The sequence below is a fragment of the Dendrobium catenatum genome, unplaced genomic scaffold (genome assembly GCF_001605985.2).
Source record: "Dendrobium catenatum unplaced genomic scaffold, ASM160598v2 fragScaff_scaffold_390, whole genome shotgun sequence".
Lineage (NCBI taxonomy): Eukaryota > Viridiplantae > Streptophyta > Magnoliopsida > Asparagales > Orchidaceae > Dendrobium > Dendrobium catenatum.
The window spans coordinates 7,468,683-7,481,601 of NW_021318852.1; the positions used below are offsets into that span (position 1 = coordinate 7,468,683).

The 12,919-nt window shown below is 35.3% G+C and overlaps 1 protein-coding gene across 1 annotated transcript; it reads right to left on the reverse strand.

Annotated features, from left to right (window-relative positions):
* Positions 1-1,748: 1,748 nt before the first annotated feature.
* On the reverse strand, positions 1,749-11,203 carry LOC110106219 (probable plastid-lipid-associated protein 4, chloroplastic). Its single transcript, XM_020836021.2, has 6 exons — positions 10,776-11,203; positions 4,887-5,000; positions 4,516-4,614; positions 4,234-4,308; positions 2,720-2,787; positions 1,749-2,037 (listed from the first exon to the last, which is right to left on the reverse strand). Exons 1-6 carry the CDS (start codon positions 11,103-11,105, stop codon positions 1,965-1,967), a joined length of 759 nt encoding a protein of 252 aa, XP_020691680.1. The 5' UTR covers positions 11,106-11,203; the 3' UTR covers positions 1,749-1,964.
* Positions 11,204-12,919: the final 1,716 nt, after the last annotated feature.

Here is a 12,919-nt window from a genome sequence, read left to right on the forward strand (position 1 = left end):
AAAAGTGAAAATATCGATCAAGTTGTATGAAAAAACTAGAAGAATCTTTATCTTTCATCAATAGGTTCTGAAATTGTGTACAAGTTTTGCTTGAGGTGAGTATACTCACCATTACAGAAGGTGACGACGTCCACGATGATGAGGCTCCCAACGAATGCACCGAATATGCAATGCAGCCCAATGATCTGGATGGTGAGATGGAACACAATGGTGCCGTGACTTCCCCTAGGTCCTCGGGAGGATGTCAATGTAGTGATGGAACAAGAGATGCACTCTTCAGAGCTAGTGGTAACGCTCATTAAGTCAACCATGTCTCTCGAGAGTACTTATGACGATAACTTGACGAATCAATGATTGGGTTTAAAGAAAATTGTTGAGGTATAGTCTAACATGAGCACAAACCTCAAATCATTCAAGTTGGCAAGACATCAAAGGGGAGGTGATTTGCTTCACCTATGCTAGGTGATGTGAGATCTAGAGAAGGGTCTCTTCCATGTTCTAGGAGGCATGGCTAGGTGGGGCTTGAATTTATCAACCTATGGTGGGAAGGTGGTTGTAGCTTCTTACGAGATGAACAAGGCGACTTCTTTGAGTGGTAAATTGTAGAGTAGCTACTGTGAGGTGGTGATAAAGTAGAAGGCCCACCATAATGTACACAATCAATTCAATAAGCTAGAAGCTAGAAGACCTAGAGACAGAGTTGCAGTAAAGCGATCCTGTTAAACCCTTTTACCTTGCTAAGACACAATCAAACTGCATCGAATAGGATGTATGCACGATGACGCATCTCAATTACATGTGCTCGAGTGCTTTACAGGATGAGCTATTATATCCCTCGTCAAAAATAGCTTGGAGGAGCTGAGGCACTAGGTTACCTCAGTAGATCCAACATATGCTTGAGGATGAGCTATTATATCCCTCGTCAAAAATAGCTTGGAGGAGCTGAGGCACTAGGTTACCTCAGTAGATCCAACATATGCTTGTGGGTCTACAACATTAAAGAGTAAGAGACTCTTAAAGTGGCACGAGCCAGATTGTGCAAGCACCAAGGTCAGTTGTGAGCGGCTGAGCCCTCAAAAGGGTTGTGTAATTGAAAGAATGGATATCAAAATTTATGCTCATGAAGAAGAGGAAATTAGATTCTTCTCCTAAGATTTCCTCTCCTACATGAGAGGAGGGAAAGAGGTGCTGTTCGTCGGGTGTGGGGGACTGATTACTTCTATTGGGATTCCCTACAATCGAAGAAGAAGGTACCACATGTCTCCCCGATACCCTGGGGTGCCCATAGACAAAAGGAAGGGGAGGAGTGTATGGATTGATTATTATATTAAGGTTTCATTTGGGATGATTTTCTTACTGTTTATTAAAATATTTTTTTAGTACAAAAATTCAAACTTTAAAAGCTGCTCTAAGAAACAACAAGAAAGTCATCCCAAAAGAAGCCAAGTCATTGATCTGATTTTTTAAAATTTCCCTCATTTCCTCCCACTCCAATTTCCAACATGCAAATACTAACAAGAAGCTGCATAGAAACTTCTCCTTAGCTTGGGGAGCATATAAAAACAAACAAAATCAAAGGAACTGTTAAATCATTCAGATACCATCATATGCTTTCACGGCTGAACAGCTGACATTCCGCAAGAGAAACCGAATCAAAGGAATGATTGCTTCGGTCGCAGAGCTACATGTGATCTTTCTATACATCACAAATACTATGATCAACCATAGTTGTAGGCAGCGAAATAAAATGAGAAAATTACAGTAAAATATTTTTATTTATAACAATATTATGTAAATCTTGAAGATCAAAACAAAACTATCAATTTTATTTGTCAACTTCTAAACAACTCAATTGAATCACACATACATAAATTTGTTATTTAATTTTTTATGTTTAGATGCCCAATTTATAAATAAAGTAGAATCCAGCCACTAAAAATCTCCGTAAATTTTTCCATGAACTATCAACTTGGGACTCGATATGCTGGGTCCACCATCTTCAGAATGAATAAATTTCCCTTGTCACCCCTAGAAACCCTACAACCAGGAAATGTTTTTAAATAATTGGATAAATATATAAATCAGTGAAGTATGCCACATCAAAGCAGTTTTTTTTTTTTTTTGAATTATTAATTCAGTATACATGACATGATTTAAATGTTTATTGTGCAATTTTTCTAAAAGATTCTTTTGTAAAAGATGATGGCAGAAAACATAAATGACACAATTCTTACAGAAGAACATAAGCTTAATTCTCAATTGAAGCGTGCAATTTATTTATATGGAACAATTAATGACCAGTAGATTAAGTGCAGTTCTTATAAACTATCAGAAGCCCATGCATTGCATTTGAATTTACTTATCAAACAGAGCGACTATAGAAGATTAATTTTCCAAAGAGAAGCCTTTATTGTAGATGCAATGAATGATAATTCAACAGCTTTCACATAGAAAGCCGATGCTTAGACAAAATCTCCTACTAATCAAACTTCACAGATTTTTTTTTTTTTTAATTAGTTAAGAGCAGCTTCCAGATACTCTTAGTTTATCAAATATGAGTAGTGAGAACTTTAAATCATACGTATTTCAACAGGAGACTGATTGATATTACATATCGAAATAAAGTAAAATGACTTTATCTTCATTCAATTAAGTATGAGGCTTAGGTTCATGCCATCTAAAATTAGGCTAAAGAAATTTAGCACAAAAGCTTTCTTACCTTATCTCTTCATCCAGGTATGTAATTTCTAACTCCCCACGCGCTCTTCCAGGTGCCACTATAGGTATCTGTTAATGCAAATTACTCTATTAACAGCTACATTGGATGCTTGCTATATTTGAATCATGAAAACAAGCAATTGAAAGATAACGCCGTGAAGGATGAAAGGCTTCTTGAGTTTATTTAGAGGAAAAAAAATGAATTAACTAATTATCAACCCCCCATTAACCCAACGGAGGAAGCTCATGCACTGGTAAGCCCTTTGCACTTTATTTTTAGGAATGTGAAAGCATCTAGTTTAATCCCAAGTCAAATAGTTCAAAGTTTTTATGATAAATATATTATTAGACGGCATTCAGGCCTAAGCTTTTATCTTTTACTGATATATTCAGCAATGGAAAAGAGATAATATTTGATTAAATGGCTTCCTAATTAATCTATCTAAGTAATTTGGTGCAACTCAGTTCTTCAACACAAAGATTGGTTACGAAAAATTCACCAAAAGGTCAAAATGCAAACCATCCTCAAAATACCGAGCAAGTATGCTAGGATGCCTAACATTTTGGGGCATTTTTATCTCTTCAAATATTTGGCCTTCCAAAGATTCTGTTAGAAGGACCGGTCAGCCGATCCGACGGGACCGGCTCACATAAACAGGCGGAACTCTCTGCCTACCTTTACGCACCGAACGGAGGCCGCATGTTTCGGGGGAATGTTTTGGAAGGATTTTTTGAGGGGTTTGGGAGGAAAATTTGAATGTAGGGACTGTTTAGGGATTTCCTTTTGATTTGTATGCATTAAATATTTGGTTTTCCTAGGATTTGGGCATCTTGAATTTGGCTGAAATTTGAGATCTCTTAGGTTTAGGTTTTCTTTGGGCTGTAGCGGCGTCTAGAGATTTGGGAGAGATTGATCCTCCTCTCGAATAGAGGATCAAGTGTATCTTGCTATTTTCCGTTTCACTTTCATCAAGTAATACAAATTATCTGCTATTTTTGTGATTTTGTGTGGATTTTGTGGAGAAAGCTCGCTGTTTTCCAAAGATTGATAGGAAATACTCGAGCTCTACAAGTACTTCCTATCAAATTCAGGCGTGTTCATCTATCCCTAGAAAACCTCCCCCGCCCCAAGGAGGGAATAAGAGTATACCAGCTCAAAGATGTACAGGGATTTTTTAGCAATTTCAGTTATTAGTTTCTAGACAGAATATAGTAGGTAATTTAAGATCAAGTGTATAATTATCACCCGACGATGGAATAAAGTGCACATGAGGCAAACATAGGCTGACTTGTTTGATTAGCCCAATTATTTATATTTAGACTTAAGTCCTGGTTACAAATTAGTATTCAAAAGTAAAGGATGCAGGAAACATGAAAAGCAAAAAGTAAAACATTAAAGAGCTTCCCGTGCTTGAAAGAATGATAAAAGGGCCTTCTCAGAAATTGAAAAACTAACCGAAATAAGAACTGCCAAGAATAGATAATTGTAGTAGGTTAAAAACAAAAGTCACCTACCAATCCACCAATTTTAAATCTGTCAAATTTAACAGCAACCCTTCTTGCGTTGAGAGGTACTAAGTTAGCAGTTACCTGCAATGGCAAACTTCGTATTTGAAAGACAAACTATAGAGAAAGATCATGGATAGTTTAAACTGTCCCCATCGTCAAGAAAAGAAATGAAACATACTTGGATCAAAAACCTAAAAATGTAAACATGAAGTCAAACTACAATAGATACGTGTTTACAAGTAAATATTCCTGTAATACTTACTGATCAAAATAAATGTAAAGATTTACCTGATTGAAGTAAGGCCAAGTTTCTATATTTTGAGCCCTTAATGTATCAGCATTGATGGCTTGATAGATCTTCCCGAAAGGACGAAAAATTTTGGGTCTCTGCATGATGCAACAAAAAACAAAAAACTGTCATAGTCCACAGGATTCAATTTCTTTAAGTTGCAACAGTCTGAATGGGTAATAGAGATGATGTTTTGCTTAACAAGTGAATGAAATTTTTTGACACTCCTGCTTGATATATATTCGTTGAAATCTAAAAAAGGGGGGAAAAACAAAAGCAAAAAAAAAAAAACATGAAATTAATTTTTAGTTAAACAAGAACACTTTCAAAACAATAAACTAAAATCATATGGAACTATAGATAACAGTACCTGGGGTTGAAGAATGGACTTGGAAGTTGTATATAAAAGCTCCCATTTTCCATTGAGTAAATCAGATTTGAGTGGCTCCGTAATTGGATTAACTGCCTCAAGCTCACGTGCTATCTATTCATTTAGATGGTTCAATAAAAGATTTAAAGATATCCAAAGATGAAAAATAAATGTCATGAAGCAGGGAACACTTTCAAAAGAGAACTTTTGCATGATGAAATAGAGATCACAGAGTGTGAAAATAGTATGAAACGTTTTCAGCAAGTGCAACAGAGAACAAGCTAATAAGGTGGATGATGTTGATGACGAAGACAGATAATAAGCATTCTAAAAATAAAACACTGATGGTACTAGTATTGCAGCGTATTAAACAAAACAAATTAGAAGGGAACATTCAAGATTAAAAATCAATAAATAAATAGTTACAAACAATTTGAAAACTTATAAAATTACAATTACTAGCACTAAAAAAATACACCTATGATTACCTAGGCCTATTTCATGTTGGTATGTTACATATTTCACAGGTGAAACAATGTCCAAAGCAAATCAAAATAATGGATCACAAACACCTCACTTAATCCATTTGCAAGCCTTAAATATAATTTAAAAAAAAATCCTCATATGATGGGTATTTTATGGGTTTAAAATTTTATTAAAGCTGCTTGGGCCAGCAGATGATGGAAAAACACATTTTCATCGTTCAGAAATACAAATGTTGGGCTGTAGTTCCTATAAATTATTTAAGTGAAATGCTTGAATTAGTTTTCTTATGCAAAATTCTAAATATAATTGGCATTATTTAGATCAGATAATAAAATGATTTGATTGGTAGGTTATTTTACCAGAGCCTAGTCTGAATCAATTCAACCACTCACAATAGCATGAGTTGTAACTTCATCTGAAACGATGGCCAATAAGTTAATGCAAGAGGGTGCACGCATTAGAACTATGAGGTGTTGGACGGCATGGCATAGCCCATTAAATGTTCTGTGAACTAGCCTAATCCATAATACATTCTGATCTGGGATCATAATTACATAAAATAAAATAAAAATAAAAATTAAAAGCAAACAAACCATGCATGACTCATAATTCACTTAACTTGCTAAATCATTTTACAGATTCAAATGATACTTAAGATAAATTAAGCTAGTCAAAAAATGATATTGAAGCGGTCAGGTTCCAAGTATGGAGTACATGATGCATGCGCTGATAGGGGGTCGGTTCAACCAACCGGCTCCCAACCCTCCTTTTTTTTTGTTTATTACCTTTATTTCTTTTCTATTTTTTACCCTTTATTTTTTTTTATTTACTCTTCTTTCCTTTTAAAAAAAAAAAGCTTATAAGAGGGGAGTCCTTAACAAGAGAATTTAGATTTTGGAGAATTAGTAGCATGGCTACAGAAATCCTCTAGTGTCCAGTATCCTGGAATTCCTCCAGGTGGTGGCCTAACCACCCTTCTTCCCTTCCAGCCGCCGGTCAGCCTCCTTCCAGCGACAGACATCAATTTCCAGCCTTCATCCACCTTTCTTCCAGCATGTGGAAGCCCGCAACAGCCCTCTTCCGGCCAGCCTGATTGCTGCAGCACCACCTCCTCCTCCTCCTCTCCCGCTGGCCTGCAGTTCCTGTCGCTGCAAATACCTTTTCCAGCAGACCAGTCCCCATTCCAGCATACTAGAAAGTGCAGAATTCCTTCCAAAAAGACCTGGTTGCTGCTGTTCTTCTTCCATCAATCAAGAAAGCAACTGCCAACCTGTTCTGACCACCAATAACAGCAAATTCCTCATTCTTGGTCCAGAAATCTGTAGCAAGATTCCTCTCTGAAACATCTTCAGCCTTAAAGAATACTTGCTTTGACTAGTTCTAGATTATTAGCCTTCATCTCTTTGTCTTTGGGCACTTTAGTGGTGTCATTAAGGCTTGAAATTACAAATTCTAAATTGTTGTTCTTCTTTTCCTGGTTTTTTTTTCACACATCAACGGTGTCAGTACAGGTCTCAATTGTGCAATAACAACCAATTGGATCCGTGCATTCACCCTAATTGTAAGGTCAACATAAACGAATTAAGTGTAAAAGAAACAACAATAAGAATGTATGATAGGCAAATGATGCTGGTCATACCAGCCTAAGATATAGGTAATAGTACAGGGAACATAAAAGTGAAAGGTTGTCTCTCCTTGGCTGACAAATGGAACCACTGAAGTGTAAATTTATTTATATAACTGATCAAATCACACAAAAGGATTAAGAAAGATACATTTAGCATCCGGTTAAAATGCGTTACTTATGCAGGCGTAAGTACTACAGTAAAAGAACTGCTATTTCCACAAATACAATAACATGCTACTTACCGTTATCGATTGTAACGGAACCCTTGTTACAATCCCTTGAAACTAACCAGTAACTGAACCTCTGAAACTTTCCATTATCAATAGTTAATGAATTTTATTCCTAGAATAATAATTCTTCCTAAAATAATTATTTTCCATGTCTTTTTTTATTTGATAAGAATTAAATTTTATTTTGCTTTATTTCTTTAATTTGTGGTTTAATTAAAGTATGTCATCTATATTTTAGTGCTACAATTTTCCATTAAAGCCAATGCCTTGTCTTCCTTTTTTCCTATGTATTGTTCAGTTTCTCGACAAGTGTTTGTGGCTGCTAATTCTCCTATGCTTGGAGGCAAGTATTTTTGCACACAAGGTTTAAAATTGCGCAATTAGGTATTGAGTTGTTTTTTGAGGCGTAAGCCTCAAAATCAAAAAATTGTGTTTAGTCAAAATAAATGTTAAAAGTTATTTTTTATATAATACCCAAATAATATGTTAAAAAATGATATGTGACCTTTCTCAATTGAATTATAAAGTAATAGATTGACATGCATATGAAATAAAAAATTGCACAAGACACGTAAAGTGGAAAGTGATAAATTAAATGAAATAAAATTAAAATTCAAATATTATAAAAGAAAAATAATATTGAATATATAAATGACATAAAAGTATCATATAATATCAAGTTTAACTCCAAATTCCTTCTTTCTCGGTTTCCTACTCATCCACATTAAATACCTCAAAAAATTGAAATAGATGACAAAAATATAGATTTCATTTGCACTGTAATCACTAAGGAGGTTTTTATTTGAGTTATCATCTTTAATAATAAATTGGTCTCTCCCCTCTCTCATCCTATGAAGTTCAATGTCTCCCAATTTGCTTCTTTGTTTATTTCAATCATCTTTCTCTTTCATAAATATTTTTACTCTTAAAATTTTAGAGGAAGTGGTGGTGGTGTGTGAGTTTCAAGTGATCCCTGGCAGCTACGATGATGTTGACTATGGAGAAAACGAAGGGCTGGAGGTCAAGGCAATCGAGAGGAAGTTGCTACAGCTTGGGTGTGCATTAAAGCTTGATTTTTTCTAGGCTTTAATTTAGGATTTAGGTAAGTTTTAATAAAAATATATATAAATAAGGTGGGGCGTAAGCCTCAAGTCAGCGATGTGTAACGTGCCTCAAGGTGGGCCTCAGCCAAGCTGAGCCGCAAGCCTCATAAAAAAAGTTTGAGGCATAAGCCTCGAGGCTTTTTTTCACTAGAATTGCACTGAGGCGGGCCTCAAGGCGAGTCTCATATTGCGCAATTTTAAACAATGTTTGCACATAATCACTTTATTGTTCGGTGGAGACCTTCCTCTTCTTTTTTGTTATTTTTCATTTTCTCAGTTGAGGCATGATGCCCTGTTTAGGTTAGGTTTGATATGAGGCAATTTGTTTTGTTGAGTTTTTTTTAATATGTTATCAAAGCTTGGTGATTGTGCAACAAGTCTTCAATTTAACTTTTGCCTTCTATATCCAATAGTATGTTTATGTTCAAAATTGTGGATTCTATTTGGGACTACAAATTGTGATCATGGCATTTGAATCTTCCATCACATTGCGCCAAAATACTCCAAAAGTAGAACAACAACTACATTGAATGGAAGGATTGCATTAATAATACTAATCGATTAATACTTATGGGTAATAATTGATGGCCTAGAGACTATCATGTTGATGGATTGTCCCAATAATGTGGAAACAAGGAGGAAGTCAAAAATCAAAATTAATAACAATATGCTTACAGGCTTAAGTCGCTATGGATGAGGAGCACCATATGAAAATTCAAGAAATTGAGAAACCCAAGAAGGTGTGGGATCTCTTCTTAGCTTTTCATTCAAGAACAATTGAGGAGTAGAACCAATTTTCAGAGAATGAGATTGCATCATTGAAGAAAAATAATATAATTCACTCTCTTATTTTTATTAAAACTAGGATAATAATTAATGAGATTAGATTTCTAGCTCTAATTTTTCAATATGATGAAAATGAGCATCTCAAAGGTTTGGTTGATGCTTTGAATCAAGAATGTCACACACAAATGTCTACTTTGGTTGGCTTGGCTACACCAAGAAGTTTGAATTTGTTGGAGAAATTACTTATTAATCAAGAAGCCTTAAACTCTCAAATGGCTATTTAAGTTTCATAGCTTATGCTAATTTTAGAAAAATGCCCTCTAATTGTAGAAGCCTTGTTTTCTTAACTAGTTGATAATGTGGAGAAAGCACTCGTTGTTCGAGTCAAAAAAAATTTCTCATGCCTTACGATTAACGTATTTTTCCTAAAAGAAAATAAGACTAAAAATGAAAACAGCAAGTTCGATCACATTTTGATTGTTGCTTTCTTGTTGCACTGCAACATGTGATTCATATCAATAAATATATCTGCATTTATAGTCATATATATGTTTAGTGTTATTATAAGTCGCAACAACTGGTATGATTCAATGTTTGTGCTATTTTATTAGATCAAATCATGTTTGGATGTACTATATAAATGAACCAATTTGCTTAATATTATGGTCACATTATGAAATTAATATAGCGCAGTGCTTAAATTTTGCAAAGAAAAGTAATTAAGTGGGATGCAATTAATTAATAATTTAACTTAGTGAATAAATTCTTGAATGCCCTTTATTTAGGTGAGCTTATTTATAGGGCTTAAATTGACATCTCATTAAATCCCCAATAGTATGCAGCCTAGTGTAGGCCCAAATACCTTATATCAGCATATATAAAGTGATTATTACAAGGTCCCTCTCCCATCCTTGGTTAAGCATATTTTTTCTTTCCATTAAGGTTGTCATGAGAAATTGCAGAAGGGGGAAGAAGATAACCATTCATTTCTTGCAAAGTACATGGATCATCAGCTATGCGTTGAGGGCTATTCCTTAATATTCTACAAAATTGGGTATAAATTCATGCATTCTTGATGATTTTCAATTGAAATAAAATTAATATGCAATTGACAAATTACCTAAAAGTTTTCATGTATTTTTTCGTGCTTCTATTTTCATCTAAAGCCCATGTCCATTCCTAATTTTTGGCATGCACTGTTGAGTTCTTATTTACCTTCATCTCAAGTGTTTGCGGCTGCTAGTATTAATATGCCATGTAGGCATTTTTCCACATCTTCTTTGTTCACTTCGCTCACCCATGTTTGGCTCTTCACATGAAACAGAGCATCGGTAATTGCCTTTCTGCTTATCAGAGACTATTGCCCTCAGCTGTTTATTTTTTATTTCATTCGCCCAGGCGCAGTGCTCTGCTTGGGCTAGTTTTGATCCTGGAAAACTCGTTTTTTTTTTTCTAGTTCTTTTCCATTCAGCAACTTATTCACGATACTAAATTTGATGACGAAGAAGAACTTATGTCTTTATTTTTTCACTCATTTCCAGCAGATCATGCAGAAAGCTTAATGTTACAATAAACAAAAAAGAGCATAGATATGGTCTTCGTATTAAACATAATTCCGCACAAAAGGAATAGTAGAAAGAAGAGAGGGTAAGCGGACCTGGTCGACGCGCTCCTGTTCCTCAGAAGTGGCCTCGGCGCCGCGATCGAGCTCCGCGATGGCCTTCAACAGTTCCAGCTTGACATCCTCCCGACTCTTGTTTTTAGGAGAGGAGGGTAAAAAGGAAACCCTAGTTCTCCACTTCACCGTCCCCGGTTCAGCTAGCTCTCTAACATATTTTACCGCCAAGAGATTGCCGGTGTTATGGAGGTTCCATGGAGGGGGGAAGTGACGGAAAAAAGAGATGGGAGAGGATAGCCGGTAAAGGTCTGTGTGAGACTTGAGTTGAGAGGGAAAGGTGGTCACCGGTAGTTGGCAAGCGGGCACCATGGTCCTGAAGAGTGAAGATGGTGGAAAAATTGGAGTACGGATAGCCCGCGTGGAACTTGCTAATGGTTGGTATCAGCAGCTTTTTTTTTTCATCTTCGTAGACGGATTTAGGATTTTAGGTTTCATTTTGGCCTATTGATTGAAAGTTTAGGTTTTCAATTAAGAGATTTAGGGTTCGAATCTTTATGTATGCGTTGTGTGTGTGAATTTGTCTTAAAGGACCTAAATATCCCAAAAAGGGTTTCATTTGTTACAGTTTTTTAAAGAATTTTTTATATGTTACTTTAGTATAAATATTTTGGGGGATTTACATACATGCCACTTTATTATATTTATAATACATATTTAACACCCAAAAGTTAAATATTACATTACTGCCACCCAAATACTAATTTTCCAACAAAAATATCATTCCGTGTTCACTCCGTCTCTTCCTTCCACATTCCGACCATTGTCCGCCTCTTCGCCGATGGCCATCGCTTCCCTCTTCCTGCATTAGCTATTCTTCCACGTGCTTCTCTTCCTGACCATCGACCATCAATAGGCTTCCGCCCTTTCATTGACTGCTGCTGGATCTCTTCCCTACCACCGACTGTCACTAGACCTCTGCCCATTTGTTAGATGCCATTGGATCTCTTACCAACAACTGGCTGTCGCTAGATTTTGGCTCGTTCGTTGGTTGCCGCTGGATTTCTTCCAAGATTAGTAGGGGTGCTTGATTTTTTTTTATAATCCTAATTATGATAGAATGAGAGAGAGTATACACAATAAACCCTCATCATTAGTTCTATGCACCTGATTGGGATAAATAACTCCTTATAAAAAAATGAGTTAGAAAGAACTAGTAAACAATTTTTATATGCAAAAACCTTAAGGCACAAGCATTATTAAAAAAATACGTATATATTTTATCAATGATCCGTGAAAAAGAAATTTGCCTGTGAATACCTTGGTACCCCTTAAACTCAACATATTTTTACCCTCTCCAAGGAACTCAACACTTCTCTTTCCCAGATTTGAAATGACCTCATAAGCCAATTATCATAATAGTACTCATATGTAATTACAACTGGGTTGAGGCATTTTCTTTGTTGTATATCTCTCGTAATGCACCATGTTTCTCTTAAGCCCTTTTAGTGTCATTTCCCAAGATATCCTACCCATGGCTATATAAAAAAACGCACTATAATATTCAATCATGTTAATCATTTCAATGAAGGCAACATTGTGTTTTTTTTAATTGGGGAGGATACAACTTATAAAGATGAACAATACAAGTTTTCATATATCATTTTTGTTAGTAGACTATTTGAATGCATTTTTTATTTGTGTTCTTAAAAATATTTTACCCACCAAAATAGCTTTTGAAAACCATCCTACCTTTATCTTCATCTTAAACTAATCATCAATTGGAAACTCTTCAAAATTCAACCCAATCCTAATGCAAACTCTATAATCTCGAAAGTAAAATTCTCCCTTCATTGTTGGGCACAAAGGAATAATCATAATTTTCATCATTATCAACCATCCTTAATAATGATTGATGAATGATGACACATGGGAATCATAGTTTAGGTGCTTTGAAGAAGTGCTCAAAGGGAAATCCCTAAAAATATGCAATGAGAACATTAGACTTAATTTTCTTAAGCAATTTCTTTATAATCCACATCTTTATATGTGACCCGAATATTATAATCTCAACAGACGTAGTTAAATAAGATATTTGCATACATAATACAACTAATACGTGCAAATTCATAAAAAAGTGACATGGCCAAACAATTCATATTCGAATTACTAAACAATATTATATT

What these genes read in the sequence shown, in the direction of transcription:
- LOC110106219 (XM_020836021.2), bottom strand. Translation starts at nt 11,105, where the DNA reads ATGGTGCCCGCTTGCCAACTACCGGTGACCACCTTTCCCTCTCAACTC. An exon ending in CTTGGCCTTACTTCAATCAG is followed by an intron (nt 4,309 to 4,515) that starts GTAAATCTTTAC and finishes TTGCCATTGCAG; the next exon opens with GTAACTGCTAACTTAGTACC. An exon ending in TACCTGGATGAAGAGATAAG is followed by an intron (nt 2,038 to 2,719) that starts GTAAGAAAGCTT and finishes TCCTGGTTGTAG; the next exon opens with GGTTTCTAGGGGTGACAAGG.